At 40.7% G+C, this 19,823-nt stretch overlaps 1 protein-coding gene across 1 annotated transcript; it reads right to left on the bottom strand.

The window, feature by feature from the left end:
* Positions 1-2,226: 2,226 nt before the first annotated feature.
* Positions 2,227-16,737, bottom strand: MRPS35 (mitochondrial ribosomal protein S35). The gene is made up of 8 exons (XM_021535181.2): positions 16,566-16,737; positions 15,096-15,139; positions 14,079-14,246; positions 13,628-13,688; positions 12,557-12,696; positions 12,031-12,140; positions 10,832-10,901; positions 2,227-3,340 (listed from the first exon to the last, which is right to left on the bottom strand). The coding sequence occupies exons 1-8, from the start codon at positions 16,735-16,737 to the stop codon at positions 3,068-3,070; spliced, it is 1,038 nt and encodes a 345-aa protein (XP_021390856.2). The 3' UTR covers positions 2,227-3,067.
* Positions 16,738-19,823: the final 3,086 nt, after the last annotated feature.

The following is a 19,823-nucleotide window of genomic DNA, read 5'->3' as shown; positions in this document are numbered from 1 at the left end:
AATGAAAAATGCTACCTGTCCCATGAGCAAATGGTTCTGGGACAGCAGGGAATCATTAAAGCAAGATGTTCTGAAGAGATTTCTTGGTTTGTTGACAGAGAGAGGAAAAAAATTGGCAGAAAAAGGATTATATGAAGCACAATAACAGAGTTATTTCATTACAGACTAAGAGAGTCACAAGAAAATAAATAAATAAATAAATACATTTTCAGTATGAGGGAAAGCAAGAAATGGGTAGAAAGATGATTTGTGCAGACAGCACATCCCTTTTTAGGCAACTGTCCCTTTATCCCTTCCTTATGCTTGTAGCATCACTATACCTGAAAACAGGGGAAAAAAAATGTCCACTCTTAGGAATGTTTATATGGGAGATAAAAGGAAAGTTCTCACAGATGTACATGGAGGGATGCACACCTCAGTCATTTACATTGTAATGTACATCACACATAAATAAGTGACCAGTGCTAAAGACACATTTATTATTGTGCTGCAGAGCTGCTTTATCTTCTAAGTCTCTTAATCTCTAATTCTTCAGTTTTTAAACTTCAGCACAGGCTTCCAGAGAGATGAATGATGAAAAAGTATTATACAGTAAAATAGAGATGTTTAGTTTACTTCTTAAAAATATGTGCTGTATTTTATATCCTTGAGGTTGGGAAGGCTCCCATAGGGGTTAAAATCCCAGTGTTCGAGGTATTCTGCACAGTCACGGAGAAATACTGTCACGTTCAAACACAAACAGTTTACAGGGAGAAGCAGAAAAGCAGCGAGGAACATCCAACAGCCCAAAATAGCATCCAAGCTGCCTTTTGTCTTGCCCTCTGCATTACACAAGTTCTGTACTGTAACTTAGAAACCATCCGTAAAAATCACAAGTGTAAGTTTGAGTTTTATCCCAACATTGTTCTTGGCCAGTAGGCATCATCAGTTTTCAGGAGAGACACTTGGTGATCAGGAGACAGTCACCTTAAATCCTACCTATATTACTTGAAACATTTATAGGATGTACCTAAGTTAGGCTTGAACACTTCAGAGAGACGTAGAGAAGCCTGTGCATTTAAGGCTTTCCATCAATTAGCTGTGAAGCTAATGAAAAAGTCAGTTTCCCTTGCTGTGCTGTTCTTTCTACCAGACATTATTATTGATAAGGTCAAATTGTTGTTTCAGCCATGACTTCCAGAGTTCTGCTTAGGTCCATTCCATGAAAAGCAAAGCAAAATTGGAATGTCCTCTGCTGCAGAGGATTTTCTCAGGTGCTCACATTTCCTGAGTACAGAAGGACAGCTTTGTGGAGGAAAGCAAACTTACAGGATATGGAGTTTCTTAAGACATTTCAGGGCCTTGCTCCTGCCAGCCTTGTACACACCAGTGGCTCCCAAGGCTGGCTCCGAGGGCAGCCCTTGTGCAGGCACTGACAAAGCTAATTAAGGAAACAGATTTCTCCTGTGCACATACTAGAACCAAACAGAGCCAGGCACAACTCCAGGCACCATTCTCTCAAGTCAAACTGCACTTACTTCCTCAGCTTTGGTTTCACAGCTGTTCAGAGAAGATTCGGAGTAACACAGATGTTCCCATTTCAAATGGGAATTTTAAACATTACCCTCATTGACCCTGGATAAAGGAGCAACCTGATAACAGCTGAAACTTTCCCCATATTAAGCTTCTGCTAAAACTTCACATTAATATACATAAAAAAGGAAGGGTTACTAAAGAACCAAGTCAGTCAGTGCAAAATTTGGATTACAGGACCAACATTTTCAGTCTTAGTACAGCTCTGGCAAATTCTCATAGGAATTAAGATGCTGCATTAAACTCAGTCTCTCACCATATGAAAACAACCCTGGCCTAAGAAGAATCCTTCCTAAACTGACAGTGTTTTGGCAGTGGAATGAATGTATGTACACACAGAGCACACAGTGAGAAATCCTAACAGGGAGTGAGTCCAGCACACAGAACGCTGCAGGAATCAAGTCCCCTCAGCTTTCAATATCCTTATTCTTATACTGCTTCTGCCCAGCCAGCTGCTGGCAGGGTCACATGGGCAGCTCTTCTATAGGCATGCAGAATCCTTAACTCCCTCTGCCCCTTCTAGGGAATGATTTTCTCTCTAAGTTGAAATCTTCATAAGCCCGGAATATAGAATAAAAGCAAGATTTATTTATGTCCTTTCAAGATTTGGTAGGGTTTTTTTTTCTTAATTGTAAGAAGGCAATAAAATTGTGATTCTAGAGTTTTAAATACATTTATTTCAATTACAAAATATCAAATATAAGATAAACATCCATATAATTCTTCCTCTGTGCTACGCAGGATGCTACTACAAACTTTTTTCTTTCCTTGAAAAGCCTGGGTACATTCAAGAGACAAGTCAGCGGGCCTGAGGGTAACAAGGCTCAATCTATTCCTATTTACTTACAAACCCACTTCACCAACTCTCATCATTCTTCCTATGCCAGATACTCTGGGATCTTCTCAACAACTGCTGGCTCTTTCCCATTACCATCCCATTTTCCACCTTATTTTACTCCATTATTTTAGAGACAGGTGCTTTTACACAGGATATTTGTTTTCCCTCAGAATACCAACTGAGAACCTGAACTGTCCAGAGTGCTCCAACACCTCTCCTAGTCAGACTCTTAGGCAATATTATCCTAATTTTACACACAGGCAAAAATCTGAATGGCATCTGAAAAGCATTTAGAGCTTCTAATTTTCAGACTTTCAATTAATGGAACTGGAAGTATGAACTCATTTCATTAGTTTTGACACTGTTGCTCTAGGTTAAATGCCCAAAGAAGTGTTAGAAATCAGAATATGATTAAGCAGAGGACCGAACTGATCATGGTAACAAAACACAGAATAAAACATTCCAGTTACCAGTATGAATCCAAACATACTTTATTCAAAGGGCAAGATTCATGGACAAGTTTCATTTGTCCACTCATAGTCAAGTTTCATTTTTTTGTTCAAGTTCTTAATAGTTGTATATCCATATCACTAGAAATACTAACACAGTAGTTTAACACCTCTGCAATGATCAGGTGTACCTGCAGATCAGGTCTTCTCATGCTTGTATATTCAGTAGTTTCTTCACAGATTCCTTGTACTGAGACATGTTACTTTCTGTTTCACCTTCATTTTTAAGCGCAATGACTGAGTTTCGGTAATTCTTAACCACTTCAGATGCCAGCAGCTCCTCTTTAGTGACATTACTGACATTCTCTGAGGCTTTTATTCGGAGCAGTGTGTCCAAGGCATTTTTCTGAGAGTGACTGTTTTCCCAGATATACTCTTCCATGTCTTCCTCAGACTTCTCGCTCTCCCACTTCTCAGTTTTCTGAAAGAAAATGCACAACGTTCAAAACTACCCAAGACTGAAACTAAGCAAAAATAATTTGAAGAAACTGATCTCTCATAGTGATTCCCTTTAAAAACCGCATTCATGGTGGAAAGTATTTCCTTCTCTAGAGCCCAAGGCTTGGAACTCAAGCCTGTATGAGCAGGATGAGCTCCTTTTCTCCACTCATCAGGTTCTTTCTGTATCTGGCAGATACAACCAGCTGAGTCAAAGTGGGAGGAAAAGCTTATGGACTATACATAATGAATAACTAAAAATTTTGCAAAAGTAGTAATTCTGAAGAGCTCTCAACACTGCAGTTCTGGAAGCAGCCACCCAGCTCTTATGTCCCTAGCAGAGGGTTCTGGTCTGGCTACGCTGGCTGGTGGGGGAAAAGTGAGACAGTGCCTAATGAATAACCCATTATGTGACTCACAAAGAAAAGCACCACCAACAAATCCGTTTCTTCTTCCTGCAAAATACGTTGTTCAACAGAATCTCTATCCACAAGGTGCTGATCTTTACCTAATCAGTGCTGCAAAATTAGACAGGATCACAAGTAGGGCACTGACGAACACACGATCTCAGTGCCTGTAAATACACTTGTTCTGTATCAATTCTATCCTTCAACATCTCTCCAGCCTTGGACAGATGGCCTTGAAAGAATCTTTAAGAAATATTTCAAATGTTATAACCTGCTATTTTTTACTGTACTTTGATAAATACAGATGCTTCAGTGATATATTTGCATTTTTATATATTGCAGGCTGTATGTTTGAGTATTTATAATTATTTAGTACTTTACTGATGTAACCAATATATCATACCTTTATATTACCTCACCTACATAAGAATCACAGTTTGAAGTATTTTGGATTTAGTTTTGCTATTAATGTTTTTCTTACAATTGTTATAAAATCATGCCTAAATAAAACTTGCATTTCTCTAGAAATATATTCAAAGAAACCTTATAATAAAGCCTTTACAGCACACTGATTTTGTCTTTTCTAAAATCACTTGCCAAAAAGGGCTCTTCAGTAAATTTTCAGCCATATGCAGAACCAAAAAAACATCTTGCAAGTCGGGAGAGGAGGGTTTTTTGTTGTTGTTCACGGTATGTTTTGTTTTTTTCTTTTTCTTTTCTGCAAAGGAGATAAGGTGGGGTGTGTGTTGGTATTGTTTTTCATTTGTTTATTTAAAGGTTATTCTTTCCACTAAGCATCAAGGTTGCTGCAGTCAAACCACAGTCAATAACCTTTATTAAAGCCCCAAGATTTTTTTTCACCCTGCAGCTCTTCTGTGCTTGGATTCCTCTGTCTGAATTTAAAACACCTTCCCAACGGCTGTGTCCCGCACCTGGTAAATGTTATCTCTTGTCTTTTGAGTCTAAATGTTTAGTCAGAAGCAGCAATTCACACTGCTCAAAGGCTCGAATGACTGACATTAAACCCTGGACACAATAAACCACAGGACTAAAAGGACCTCCGCATTCAATTTCTGGAGGGGAAAAACAGGAACAAAAGGACATCCTGAAGTCCTGTACTGCTAAAACATTAATGGAACAAGTGGGCACAGTGAAGTGTTTCTTGTCTGTTTGACAAACCCTGCAATCCAAGGTAGAGATTTAGAGTTTTAAATTAACAGCATCATCCTGTTTTACACATCCCCTACTTATCTACAGAGTGGCTATTCAAGACATTTTTTCCCTTAACTCCAACAGAATTTTCAAGCCAAAGCCTCTCTCACAGGGATAGGGTTTCTCAGGAGTAAGGGAATATGGGTATCACTCCTGGTCACTCCCTGGACCAAACTCATGTCTGAAGTTCAAACAAAAGATCCCTGTGAGGCTTTTAAACACCTCTAAGTCATAGCAGAGACAACAAGGACTAATGACAGTATTACATTTATCTCTTCAGGAATATCCTTCTCTGTACACAGCAACTCAAAGGATTCTGGAGATACATGCTGATAAACAGATTAACATTTCCCTACCTCTTGTGAGCATTACAAAGCAAGATTTTAAAGCAACTGTTGAGTATTTCTTTCTTGGAATGCTTCCCAGCAGAATGATGTTGTCAACATGGATTTGAAAATAAAAACTGACTGTGTGATGGGAGGTGAGGGGGAAGGCAGGAAAGGATTTGACGGTAGGGGGAGATTTCCTAATCCATTAGTTGTTGCAAACTGTATCCATTCAAACTTTAATACCTTTCCAACAGAAATTACTGCAAGAGAAAAGTGACTGTAGAATTATATAGGCAATTTGAAACATAGTCTAGGTAGACAAGCACCATGAAGCCTGAATAGTGGAATGTTACACATGTTGCAGTTTCAGTTTAAAGTGTTATGAATAACACTAATAAGGACAGTTAAAAAAAGTTCAAAAATTAGGACTTTATCACTCAAATTTTATTAGTTGAATTATTTTTGTCCCCTGCAGATTTTGTCCTGTCAGTGAACATGATAAAAACTGTTTGCCAGTTTTAAGACTGCAGTCTTAAAAATGAGAATAAAATTGTTAGAAGTGGAATCCAAGTGTGATATTGTGTAACGTTTTCCTAGAATCCCCACTTTGCGAACCAGGTTAAAAATAACAATTCACAAAAAATGGTTTTCTCATTCTATCACACATAAGACAGAATCTCGGTATTATCTAGCTTGGCTAATGATGCACTCAGCTGATACTTTCCTGATACTTTCAACCTTTTCCCCTTAAAAAACTTACAAAAAGAATAAAAAAAAAACCCAAACCAAAACACCAGAAAACAATTTTCCATATAAAGTCAAAGATTTAATTCTATGACTAAAAAGGCATAAAAGGCTATTTTTTCACTTCCCAATGGAACTATAAAGAATTATTTTTCAATGCCATAAACATAATAAGGATTTGTTTCTAAGCAAATCTTTTATGCTACAGTTTAAGCCAGTATTTTGGGAGATTTGCAAGCCTTTACAGTGCTTAATCTGAATTCTGAAAGAGTATGAATGCTAAAATAGACTTTGGACAGTGAAGTTGCTTTTTACATGCAAATCATTAACAAAAGGCTTCATTTTATATGGTACCTAAAGTGCAGAAGAAAGGAAAGAATTCGGGATTTCTTAAGCAGGCATTTCACTATCAATGTGCTTGGAGTTTTTTCTGCCTGTTCAACTTGCATGACTTTGTTGCTGCAGTGATACAGAGGCTTAAAATTTTCAGTTCCCTGATCTTCCTTCTGGGAAAAACATTTCAACTAAAATTTCTCTAGTGGCACACAGAAATCTTGAGGGCAATTAAAAACATGACTCATGTTGGTTAATTTTCTTATCAATAATTTGAACAGTTAAATATTTAATGCTGTTTAGCAAAGACCAGGTATTTTAAAAGGATTATTTTTAAGGGGAAGCAAAGTTCCTTAAATGCCAAGTCAAATTTCAAACTCCATGCAGGCTAGAATAAATACACCTATATCTTTGGATTGCATTAAAATAAAAGATGCTCTGTATGGCACAATAATCTTAGATTCTCAGCTAATAAATGACAGCTATGCTAACATTTTCCAAATTACTGGGAACCTTAAATCCTAAGAGGAGTTGCCAAAACAATTATGTGCTTACCTCTTTGGATACAATAGACTTTGATCTGTACTATTTAATAAACAACTTAGAAATATCAACAGAAGTTTGTAGAAAGGCAGAACTTATTTGTAGCATATGAGATTGTATACAGAAATTGCAATTGCTTGGTGATGTGGAATAAGTTAAAATCCATTCTTCTGAATAAGCAGAACTGTATTTTCTAGGACATAGCAATGACACAGGACAGGTAGGACCTCTAGAGAGTAAAGGGAAAATCAAGAGAAACTGTGAGGGTAAAAATTCCAGTGAGGTACAAACGTGTAACACAAAAGGAAAACAAGCACAGAAACAAAAACAGAACTCTGCCCCAAAGACTAATACTGCGTAAGAGATGCTCCCATAATTAATGATACTCTCAAGTTTAGTCTCTGGCTCTGTAACTAACTCAGGAAAGTTGCCATCAGTCTCTTTCAAAACTAATTTCTCTAGGCTGGAGTAGTTGCATGCATTTTCTGGAAAATCCAGGTTTCTGAAAGGGTAATTTGTAATTTACCTATCTCATTTTGGCTTTGGAAGGCTGACCAGATAAGATTTTGATCTCATCAAGAGAGACCGGTGATATTAAAATCCAAGTCTGATGATTTTCTGTTCAGTTTATTGATGTCTATGCCCCAAAATACTTTGTTTCACTCCAACATAGACTGAAAATTCAACAGCTATAAAAATTGTATTTATGCATCAAAAAGGAGCCTTGTTCCTCCAGCAACAAGAAACATGGAGCTTAAGGATAAAGTATTGCAAAATGCTTACTACAGTCAGATATATTACAAAGACAACTCCTAATTCAACCTTTTGCTGGAATGCTCATAATTTTGGGTTCCAAAAGGTGCAAAAAAAAGTGTAACCTTCTTCTACTAGAATACACATTTCCTGTCAGGAAACCTCCTTCCTTTGATTTTAAATGTTTGAACTCAGAAAATGGATGAACTTTAACATCTACTGTAAAGCCACTTTAGCTTTACCTTTTCTGGTTCCCACTAGTGATGAGGACTCTCTCAGCTGTCCAGTTCTGGTGAGTATGCAATGGTTCAAAACAAAGGACATGTTCCAACATTTAGAGACCAGCCTCAGTCTGCATTACTTACGCCACACTGAGAGAGAAGGCTGTTCTAGGTAGGGAGGGCACAATTACACCACCCTTCACTGTTCTAAGGTCCTCAAGTCAGGAGCTTCACTCTGAACATCTTCAGTAATACTGAAATGTGTCCAGCGAGCTTCAGCAAGACTTGAGTGCCTCCACCACCTGCCACTGCAACTCTACAACCCCCCATGTCATAACAACCTGAGTGTGCTAACATCCACTCTGGAATTCTAAGTAGCTGGAGACCTGCTTAGATTTCAGCAGTGAAATTTTCCACATATTTTAGGCTGAATTACAAGGTAAACTCCCACCGTGAAACTGCAAAATTCTGCTGTTATGTTTATTTGGAATGGCTTAAAATGACTGTAGTTAAAAAAAATATGAAGAAGAAGCCTAAAGAAAAGCGGTATGATGGATTTGAGTGTTATATCAGTGGTCATGTAAAAATACCCATCCAGCATGCAAACACAGACTCTGCATCCCACCAGTGCCTTACCAATAAAAGCTCTACAAAGAAATGCAAAAGTAGTTCTCCTGAAATTCAATCAAGCTGTACAGCTGCAGGGTTGATAAATTCTAGTTAACCCTCCAGTGACATGCTCTCTGCCCATTCTTCATTTTTTCCTTCCCTCACCATTCTGTTTCTTACTGTAAGAAGTAGTGGAGAATAGAAAATCCAGGACAACTTTTTAGTAATCTTTCAAGATCCCAGCTTAGCAAGGCTGAATTGAGATCCTTCACTCTCCTTCATACTGTGTATGTTGAAACACCACATGGAATTGGAGCAATAAAAATTTAATTACTCTTAATGTTTTTCCTTACTGAAAAATTTATTTCATGCTGCATTTGCTTTGCATTCCTGCTTTCAACTCCTGACAGAATTGGACTTGTGAGTGATAAACTATTAATCCAAGCTGTGTGAAGAAATCCATCAATGATCCTTTCAACCACTCGAGGGCAGCAAACTCTAACTCTTTAAAAACCACTTGTTCTATAAACATACATCCACATTTGGAGTGATGTTACAGCATTCATGCAGTATCAGCATTTGAAGGCAGCAAAAATACAACTGGTTAAACTGCTGATTCACTGATTAATTCAATTTATGCACAATATTGGGGGATAATTTGAAAGGAATCACCAAAGAAGTCCAAAGAAGAGAAATAAAATTCTTACTAACTGGAGCAAGTCAGCCATCTAATTAATATACTCCTAACAGCTAATAAAACACAAATATCTGATTAATAACCAGAAAACTAGTAAACAGAAACAAAAACATCTCCAAATATTTTAGAATGAGAAAATAAATGAATATTCTTAGGTTTTGAAGATTTTTAAGAGTGTTTTAAAATAACTGAACTCATGGATCTGATACTGCATTTGAAACTGTAATAGAAGGATGATGCATCACTGGCAACTAAAACATAATTACACTTGAAATTCCATTTCCTGATATATATCTGCATATAATATTTCCCCTCATACATGCATGCATGTATGACAAAATGCAGTAATCCAGATATTAACATAAATCATAGGAGTTCTGCCACATTTAAAGAGATCATGGGCAAAGTTTTCAGGCTTGAGGGCAGAAGTTACATGGATCCAGCTTTCCTTCACTCAGCAATAATGGAACATTGCCCTCATATTTTGAATCAATTCCATCAGCCACATGCATTAACAGTGTGGCACTACTCTGCTGGGAAATTCATCAAATCCTACAATTAGTTCTGCAAACAGGACTGACGTTACTGCCTAAATGGAAGGCCAGGCCCTGTCCGTCCCCCTCCAAAATTAAAGCTCATGGAAATGAAAATAAACCACACACTGTTTGCTCATGGTTTACAAAATGGATCCAAACTACTTTTCAGCAAGTTATTGAAAGGCATTATCCCTGATCAGGGAGGAAAAAACCATGCCACAAAATAAACCATGTCACACAAAAAAAACCATGTCTCAGGAAACCATTAATTTTTCATGGGAATCAAAGACAATTACAACTGATTGACAAACTCATCAAATATTAACATGGAGAATGAAAGGTAATAAAAGTGCAAGAGACTTGTGCATACTCAATATACACTGAATACTCCCATATCAATATTATATAGCCCTGTCTGCCAGCACTAATTAAAGCTGGAGCCCAGCGCAACCATGGTGCTTGTCTGACATTTCCTACTCTAGAAAAACTGAAAACAGTACATATGAGTTTTAGCAATGGATAAGGTACAACTTCTGTAAGAGTGACATATTGAGATGATGAAAGCTTTGTCTGTTTTAAACAATGTGATAATAACATGGGACATTTGAACAAAGTTCAGTCATCCAAAACGCTACTATTCAACAATAGCATAGATTTCCAACAATAACAATTTCAGTTCAGACTGCTCACTTGTTTTATGTAAAATTGTTGAAAGGCACCAACAAAACCACAAAAATACAGGAGACCAGTGTGAAGAATGCCCTGTGAAAGGAACATCGGTAGTCAGAAAGTGGGAAGGCCACCCCTTTTCTGAGCAAGGGAGAGCTCAGAAAAGCAGTCAGCTTGAGACAAGGTATGTGAGAGAGCATTTAAGAAGCTGAACGCTTCCAAATGACAGCCATGGTTTACTGCAGCCCAGGAAGAGCCCAAGAAAAAACATATTCTAATTAACAGACAGGAGCTGGAATCCTGCAGAATGTTCTCTTGGTTGAATCTGAAGAAAAGTGAGTTAGAAGAGAATGTAACTGTAAGGTCATTTACTTTAAAATATGACAGAGAACACATTTAGAGTCCACACACAACTGCTTACCCAGGATTCGTGGTACAGAACTGTGAGCAGGTGCATGCCATAATCGTAGTTCTGTCTTCTCAGGGGACACCTGAAAATGCAGAAACATTTTTCTGAACAAAAGGTTAAAACCTACCATCAAATTTACTACTGTGTAATGTAGGGAATCCTAGGAAATGAGTGGTTGATTCCTGTGAACTTCTCAATTACACACAACCAAGAATACCATGGAGGCTTGAGTAATAAGAACACAGAAGAATGGACAGCTGCAAGGCTGTAGGAAAATATACAATATCCAAGAATTTACAAATCTTCTGGAGACATTAGACACTTCTTTGGTGCTGTCCTAGATTGCAAGGCAAGATGTATCCAATTGCCACCCGTTAGAAATGTGGCAGTTATCTTCTTAATTGGGCCGTTTTCTTTATCTCTTCCACAATCAATCCTCTCCCAGGGGAGACACCTGCTGTTGAATGTCACTGCAGGACTGATAAAAGTTACGTCATCTCATTGTGAGATGCTCTGCCCAGAAGGAGGAGCCAAAGTATTCCTACCTGCATATAATCTTGAGTTTCTGGAACACCAGCATGGCTTTTTCTGCATTGAATTTCCCAGAGGAACAGCTGCCTCTTCCACTGCCTCTTCAGAAGAAGACTACACCCTTTTTCTACAGGATCACTGCTCCAACAGAACCACACCTGACACTCCAGGAGGACTGCAGCCATAATTCCCAATTGGACTGCTGAGAACACCCTGACTAACAGGTTGTCAGGTTGTATTCTGACTCTGTCAGTGCTGTTTTGGTTCTCTGCATTGTTTATCTTTTTATTTTCTTCCCTAATAAAGAACTGTTATTCCTGCTCCCGTATTTTTGTCTGAGAGCCCCCCTTAATTTCAAATTTATAACAATTCGGAGGGTGTCTACATTTTTTTTTTTTTTTTCTATTTCAGGGGAGGCTCCTGCCTTCCTTAGCAGACACCTATCTTTCCAAACCAAGACAGCCCCCTGTGCCAAAGAGGAATCCAACACACATTAAGTCTGAACTCTTTTAAAAACCTGTTTTTAACAGTTAGTAACAGGAATAGTGTTAATGAAGTCCCACATTAGCCTTAAAATATAACAATTCACCAAGACAATAACTGGTATTACTAGAAGATACCCAGCCCTTTCTCTGCTGTGGGCACTGCTACAATATTTTTGTTTCCTTCTGGCAGCTCACCTATCTGTTGTAATTGTGAGCACATCTGTCTCCTGACAGTACCGATCTCCCACAAGCTTAATGAGCTTCTTCTTTGCATGGTCATCCAAATTCAGGTTAGAAAGTTTAACCTTCAAGAAAAGGAGAAAACAACTTTAATTCCTTGGAAAATCCAAACTCTGAACTCTGGAAGTACTTGAGACAGGCAGATCTTCTATCAAGGAGAGCTATTCAGGATGCATTTGCAGAATTTCTTTGGATTGTATCATGTTGATGTTTTAACATAAGGCAAGAATGATGTGAGTATTCAAACAATATATACCTGCACAGTATCTGCACATCCCCCCAGTGCCTTACAAGTCCCAAGGCCAGTAAATATGAATGGACAGATTTTGTCAGGAACACACAGACGTACTTATTTTTGTGTGATTTTGAATTCCCACCATTTCTCTTATTTCCTTACAGAAGATCACACTTGCATGTTCAGAAAAGAGAGCCAAGCATTTAGGAACTTGAAACAAAGGCTGTTACCAAAACTACTACTTACTCTTAAGGTCACCACTCTTGCTTTGGGATTCCGAATAGAAGTCCCTGAAGAAACATAATCTACTGTTTCAACTTCAATGGGAAAATGCTGTTCACATTTCTCATCACTGTCCAGAGCACTTGGCCATTCAGTGCAGAAATCTGTACAATAAAGAGTAAACACTCTGAGTAATATCTATCTGGTACATTTGGCTGGAGCTTTTTTCCTTTCAAATGTATTGCAATATATGTTTTTAAAAGAACTAGTCCTAGGAACTACACTCATTTAGGTAACAGCAGTGTTTCTGCTAGACTTGCTCCAATATTACCATATCTCTCTTTGTATTGGCCTCCTCAAAACAGAGTACAGTACTGCAGATGCAGTGTCACAATTGCCAAATAGGATCATAGAATGGTTTGGGTTGGATTTTTTACTAGATCCAGCTGCTCAAAGCCCTGTCCAACTGAGCCTGAACACTTCCAGGATAGGGTATTCACAGCTTCTCTGGGCAAGCTCTTCCAGTGTCTCACCACCTTCACCACAAAAAAGGCTTCCTTTGCCTGAGCTCCTCATCAGGTTCCCCTTACAAGCTTGCGGGGTGGAAGGATGCTCCTGGTCTCCAGTAGATCCTGTATCTCCCCAGCAGACCCTGCATCTCCCCAGCAGACCCTGCTCTCACAGAGGGCCTCATATTAATAGCTCTTTGGTCATTAAATGCAGCCCATGATGGCTACTGATTGAAGCCTGGTTCAGAGTTCTCTGAGAACCGAGTCAAATTCATCACTCACCCTCTGTAAAGCACAGAACTATCAACTCATTAGTTCAAGCAAGGTCTTGTGCAAAAGTAACATTTCAGTCTTACTCTTGTGCTGACAACCTCCTGAGACTTATCTGCTACCACCTGGGTGACTCCTGGCAGCAGCAGGAAAGCAGACAGTATCAGCCACAGCCAGCTGAATAACCAGCTCCACAAGTGTACCATGTCTCACCTCCATCACATACAGTTATATCTTGCTTTATCTGAAAACTTCCAGAGATGGTTTAAAAAAAACAAACAAACAAACAAACAAAAACCATCAAACCCCCCCTTACCTTTAAGAGCTGCACAGTGCTTCTTAATTGCAGGAGGAGTAAGATGCAAAAAATTTGGGATCTGAAATAGACATATTAAGAGTTACCAAAATAATAGTTTTTTGTCTGATAAAAGTAAATGGGCATTACTGAAATCTGACTACACTTCTCACATTTGCTAGGGCAGTATAACATGCTTAAGGAAATATTCATTTAAGCAGACTCTTCTCAAATCTGATTTAGGGAAAAACTTAACTCTGTGACAAAAGTAACAGGCATGAAAATCATAAAAAGTCTCCTGATATCATTCACTTGTTAATTAACTATACATTTGTTACCACTTAAAAATTCAAGAGGATCATGTGACTTAATAGCAGAAGACAGTCTCCAAGACAAATATTCCAATCAAAGCAGTACAGCCTTAGTGAACAGTGACTTTAAAAGTGACCCCCAGCCATAGCACATGCTTTACCTTGATAAGTTCTAGGTTGCCTTCTTTTGGTGGAGGCACTCCTCTCTTCACTGGGTAACCCATTCGGATTGGGAGAGGCACAGAGGCAGGTTTGAAGGCAGCTGCTGTTGGGTACACACTGCTCCAGTCCTGATCCACAGCCATCCTCTCCGTCCTGGGGGGTGCAGCCTGATCAAGGGAAAAGGAGACAGGTGGGATGGGAGATACACAAGATATAGGACAAGGCAGGATCAACACATCACATAATGATTTCAAGAACCAATTCCCACAACTGAACATTTCAAGACACCTTTACAGCCAAAGTTAGAACTGATTTGTAGAGGAATTTTTAGCTGAGAGCCACTCCCATCTTAGCTGCCAGGCCTTTCCCAGTCTTTTGCATTTGATGGCACAGATGCTTAGGAAGAGGAACTTGCCATCTTCCTGCCTTGGGACAAATGAGGAGGGGGAATCAAACCAGTACAGAATTGCAAACTCTATTTCCTAAAGGGCCTGAATATGTGGTGGGAGACAAGACAATGAGTTTTAAAATTCTGGAATTCTGTAAGTGTGGAAGAGTTCATAATTAATAATGCTGAAATTTCTTGCCACAGAAATTCCAGTGTAGGGACAACATATCAGTACATCGTAGAAATAGCTTATACCCTCCAAAAACTGAGCATCATTTCAGTCAAATGCTCTTAGAAAAAGAAAAGCTTTATGCCAGAAAGCAAGCACCAGAAATCCTGTAAACTCAGTCTGAAAACAACATTGACATGTCTGAGTTATTGGAAATGCAAGTTTAAGTTACTTTTCAGACCTGTACTACATGGTGTAGTATCAGCTTAGTGTTGTATTTTTAATTTTTGATAACGTAGACTGAAAAGGTTACAGAAGGCAGGTGCTGGCCTGGAATGGTCTCAGGGGATTGTTTCACCAGGATTTGACTGCAGAAGGGGCTGCTGGGCAAACTGACACAACACACAGCTTAGAAAACTTTCCCAAACACCTAAGCTACCTGTAAATTTCAGTACTTACTGATCTTGCAAACTGTGGTGTCCTGCCTCTTCTCCTTACTGAATCTGAAAGAAGGAAAAACAAAATACATTAACAAAAACATATTTTTAAAATAAATTAACCTATAGTTTTGGGAGCAAAAAACATAGCATAATTCTGTATGTTTTTTTTTGGTTTTGTGACAATATTCAGTAATAGTCCCCAGTCTTTACATGGAAGAAGGGGAAGATCAGATACTCAAAACTAAAGATTACCAATTAATTTTGTAAAAAGTAAGATAAAAAAGAACTTGGAGGACAAAAATGAAGGACACTTTTGCCTTCATTCCTATGCTCCCTTTCCTCTTTCCCAAACAGCAGCCACAAATCACTTTCCACCAGCAGCACAAGATGGATAAACTCAAGAGTTCCTATTTCCAAAAGGAGAGTGCCATGGCTCCATCCTTTCCTTCTGACAGCACAGCTTAAACTAACCCCTGTATGAACAGTTCAGACATTGGATTGTTTCTCTTCTAGAACTGGGGATGGTGAACACCTTGATCCTGTTCACTGGGCAGTTCCAGAGAAAGTGGAATGGGAAGTGAAAGAGTTTTATCCATTTCAGGTCTGGGTTTCTCCTGGCTCTACTTTATAGCTCACTGATTTCACCTGGAGCTGTGGTGAGGGATCCCTAAGGATGCATTAAGTCACCAATACCACTGCTGGATTTTCAAACTAAACACTGATCTTTGCATACCTGTCTGTTTTCATTTCCTCCTCAAACTCTAAAACACTTCCAAATCCCACTGTCCAAAAACCACACCAGAATATAATGTGACCTCAGACATAAAAAGGTGAACCTGACGATATTTATTTTCAAGAGTCTGGTTTGAATTCAGAGGTTTCCTAGATTGTACATATTTAGCATAAAGCAAAGATTTAAGAAGGGATGTTTGGGTTCATTTTTATATCATTCAATCTTACAACCCTACCCCATAAAAACTTGTGGGTTTCACATGTTATTTGTTTCCCTTAACTGAGAACTTTATGTCTCTTCATCCTTTTCTTGCTATTAAAATCTTAAAACTGAACGGTACATCTGTTCAGGGCGCTCCAACAATTAATATTCAGCATTCCTTTATCCCTCGACCTACATTTTTCGTGGCGCTTTCACATACAGCCACACGTCACAACAATGTTACTATTTCTGTTACAAACACCTGTAATTTCAGGTCAGGACAGGTCACCTTTCGCTACTACAGCGTCAGCGGACATCGCTCAGAGGCGCTTTCAGCGACCTGGCGTGCTCCATACGCCCATCGGGAAAACCCAGATTCACTGCTCCCCATGGCATTGGCCAGGCACGACACCAAAGGCTTCCCAGGAGTACACTCAGCGATGCAATTCCCCTTGGGAACAACCTAACACAGGCACCACTCCGCTGCAGCCCTGCCTGCCGTGCGCCCCGCCGTGCCGGCGCTCAGCCCGCCCGCGCCGGGCACCCCGCGCTCACCTTCCCGAGCCTGCGGCCCTTCCCTGCCGCTCACCGCGGGCGCAGACGAAAAAGCGGCGCGTCCCCAGCGAGGTGCGGCCGGGGCCCCGCCGGCCCGGGACAGCAGGGCCCGGGACAGCAGAGCCCCGCGGCTCAGCCCGGCCCGGCAGCACCGCCCGGCCCGCGCCGCCATCTCGGCCCCGCCGCGCTCCTCCCGCGGCCCCGCCCGGCGCGACGGCGGCCGGCTCGGGCCCGGCCCCGCTCGGGGGAAGGCGGCGGCGCCGCCCTCATGCAGCCCTGGTCTGTCCCGGCAAGCTTCTCCTGCTGCTGTGGGGCCCTGAGCTTGGAATATCCCGGGTTGGAAACGTGTCCTGACTCTGCACAGACACCCCACAATCCCATCCTGTGCATCCCTGAGAGCGCTGTCCAAACGCGCGCGGAGCTCTGGCGGCCTTGGGGCCATGACCGCTCCCTGGGGAGCCTGGGCAGTGCCTGACACCCTCTGGGGGAAGAACCTTTTCTGATATCCAGCCTAGCCCTCCTCTGACACAGCTCCAGGCCATTCTCCAAGTCCTGCTCCTGGTCACAGAGAGCAGGGACGGGAGCTGCCCCTCTGCTTCCCGTCATGAGGAAGCAGCAGATGGCCGTGAAGGGCCCCCTCAGTCTCCTCCAAGTCAAGTCTTTTTCCCCTCAAAAGTTAAAACAACTTCTCCTCTCAATCTCCTTCGGGAAATTTACTTCCCCCCCCCCCCCCCCCAACCGAAGGGAAGGAGGACGGGTGAATAAAGCTAAACAATACAGTTCAGAACAGGAGAGCTAGACAGAACTAATGAAGAAAAGTCAGTGTAGCTGTAAATTGATACATGACAGCCAATAAAATTTGATAGGATAGAACACAGTCCTGCAAAAACTGTGTATTAATTAAAACTAGTAATCAAAACCTTCTGCTAAAGGTTTGATGGCATTAATCTTTTCTTCATGCTGCTCAACCAGAACTTCCTGTCTCTCACATTCACCTCTTCCCACAAGATCCTTCAAGCCTTTTTTTTTGGTGCAGAACAAATTGAATTGTGCTGGGCTACATCTGAGACATACTAAACACCTCATCTGAATGGCAATGGACTGTGACTTTCTCTAGCAAATACACTGCAAAAGAGACTCAAGGTTTTGACTCATATTTCATAGTAAAAGAGCTTAAAATTAAAACAATCTAATAGCTGCCTGGAAAGTCTTGTATTAAAGACATAGATACTGCTCAGAGCTGGGGCCTTATAACTCACTAAGAATGAAGTAAAATACCATCAGGCACATAGAGAGTTTCCTCTGGAACACAGCGTGGAACCTCCTTTTCAAGGGAAAGCTCCTTTCAGCTCTCCTAATGTTTTAGCCACAAGATAAATCCTGATAGGGAAACAAAACTGTTGGTAGCACAGGTGGTCCCAGTAAACTGCCCAGATTTCCAAGTCTAGTTGAAAAAGATATGCACAATTTTATCCATTATATATTTATTTTTTGTAAAGTATACCAGTATATCATCCTGAAGGACAGGAGAAAAAAAATCTAAGAAAAACATGTAAACAAAAAGGACTATGTGATTTGTTTATATCTAGGAAATCAAAACATTGACAAACATATGGAATAAGGAGAATTGAATACCTCTGAATGTTTTTCTTAACTGGAAAATTGACTTCTTGCTCCATTTGCTTCGCTTTCCTGCTTTTAAACTGGACTTTTCAGTGATAAACTAGTAGTTGAATTTTCCTCTCTGCTGCAGCACAACCAAACCAGAGTCCAACATCTTGTCTCAATGGCCATATTCCAGAGGAGGCATTTATATTTAATAATATTTTACAAAATTTGGAAAGCAACACATTCCCTTGCATTCACCACCTGCTGGTTTTAGTGGGAGGAAATCCACGTCTGTCTGAGCTGATGAGCTCTTTGCTCTGCTGGTGACACCATGGCCAGCACTGACCTGCAATCAGTGTTAGTGCCTCCAAGATCCCAGGAATTTGAAGGCTCTCTAACAGCAAAACTTGGTGCTGATTTGTAGAGGAATTTTTAACAGAAAGCCTTTCCCATTTGGCTACCAAGCCCTTTCCAACTTTCCACCGCATTTGATTTCAGAGATGCTTAGGAAGATGAACTTGGCATCTTCCTGCCTTGGGATAAATCAGGAGGAGGGGGAATAAAACCAGTATGGAATTGAAAACTCTGTTTCGTGAAGGGCTTGAGTGTGGGGTGGCAGGCAAGATAATGTGTGTTAAAGTTCTGAAACTCTCAAAGTGTGAACCAGTTCATAAAATCCCAGTTACTGAGCATTGGAGAGGAACAGAGTTTGGCTGCTCATATGCTTATCCAGGAATATGTTATTATGGAAAATGTGTCATCCTAAGGTGACTGTCCTTCCAGAGCTGGGCGATGCCAGTCGTGTCTGATACTCTTATCGATGACCATGGCTGAGAGTGCCGAGTGCCCCACTGGGCAGCCAGCAGATGACACCGATTTGTGCCAGTGTTGTTGATCTGCAGGAGGGTAGGAAGGCTCTGCAGAGGGACAGGCTGCACGGGATGAGGTTCAGCAAGGCCCAGTGCTGGGTCCTGCACTTGGGCCACAGCAGTTCTCAGCTTGTAGAGCTCTGTTACAAAATCGGGGGCAGAGGTTCTTGGTTGACTGTTGGTGTCAGTTGCTTCTGGCAGTCCTTCAGTTGTTGCTTGGGTCACCCGTAGACCTGCAGAACCTTTGGGCTGGTCCTGCTGTGAAGGGTCAGCCTTGCTGCTGCCTTGGTGGAAGGCCGCTGACCAAGGTAAGGACATTCCCCATCTCCCTGGATTTTGTCCAGAGCACAGAGATGCACAGCAGCTGACTGCAGCCACATGTATTGACAGTGCCGACAAGACAAGCTGAGGGTCCACTGCTGGAACTCTAAAAGCTGCCCCATCCCTCCCTCAACCTCTCATCTCATCTGTCTGAAGAAACTGACTTCCTCCCTCAGTATTTTGCTTCTGCTTCAAAGCTCAAGGTCAAGTCAAGGGTACAGGGATCCTCTTGGTCTGCTTTTCTGACACTTCCGTGGACAACAGGAAGTACAGCTCATTTCTGGGATCAGTGGGGCACGTTCTGCTCATTCAGTTTGCAGCTCACCTGAACTAGTGACATGGCATCTCAGTCTCCAGCTCTGAATGGGACACTCATCTTTCTGTAGACAGAAATGCCTGTCTGAAATAGCCAGGCCATTCCTAAAAATCTGCATGAAACTTAATGTTCTCTGCCATACCA

The sequence above is a fragment of the Lonchura striata genome, chromosome 5 (assembly GCF_046129695.1).
Source record: "Lonchura striata isolate bLonStr1 chromosome 5, bLonStr1.mat, whole genome shotgun sequence".
NCBI classification, from domain to species: Eukaryota; Metazoa; Chordata; class Aves; order Passeriformes; family Estrildidae; genus Lonchura; species Lonchura striata.
Note: the sequence above shows the minus strand (reverse complement) of the source record. Positions and strands in the feature narration are given on the sequence as shown.

What these genes read in the sequence shown, in the direction of transcription:
- MRPS35 (XM_021535181.2), bottom strand. Translation starts at nt 16,737, where the DNA reads ATGGCGGCGCGGGCCGGGCGGTGCTGCCGGGCCGGGCTGAGCCGCGGG. An exon ending in CACCACAGTTTGCAAGATCA is followed by an intron (nt 14,247 to 15,095) that starts GTAAGTACTGAA and finishes TCCCTTGATCAG; the next exon opens with GCTGCACCCCCCAGGACGGA. An exon ending in TTCTGTACCACGAATCCTGG is followed by an intron (nt 3,341 to 10,831) that starts GTAAGCAGTTGT and finishes ATTTTCTTTCAG; the next exon opens with AAAACTGAGAAGTGGGAGAG.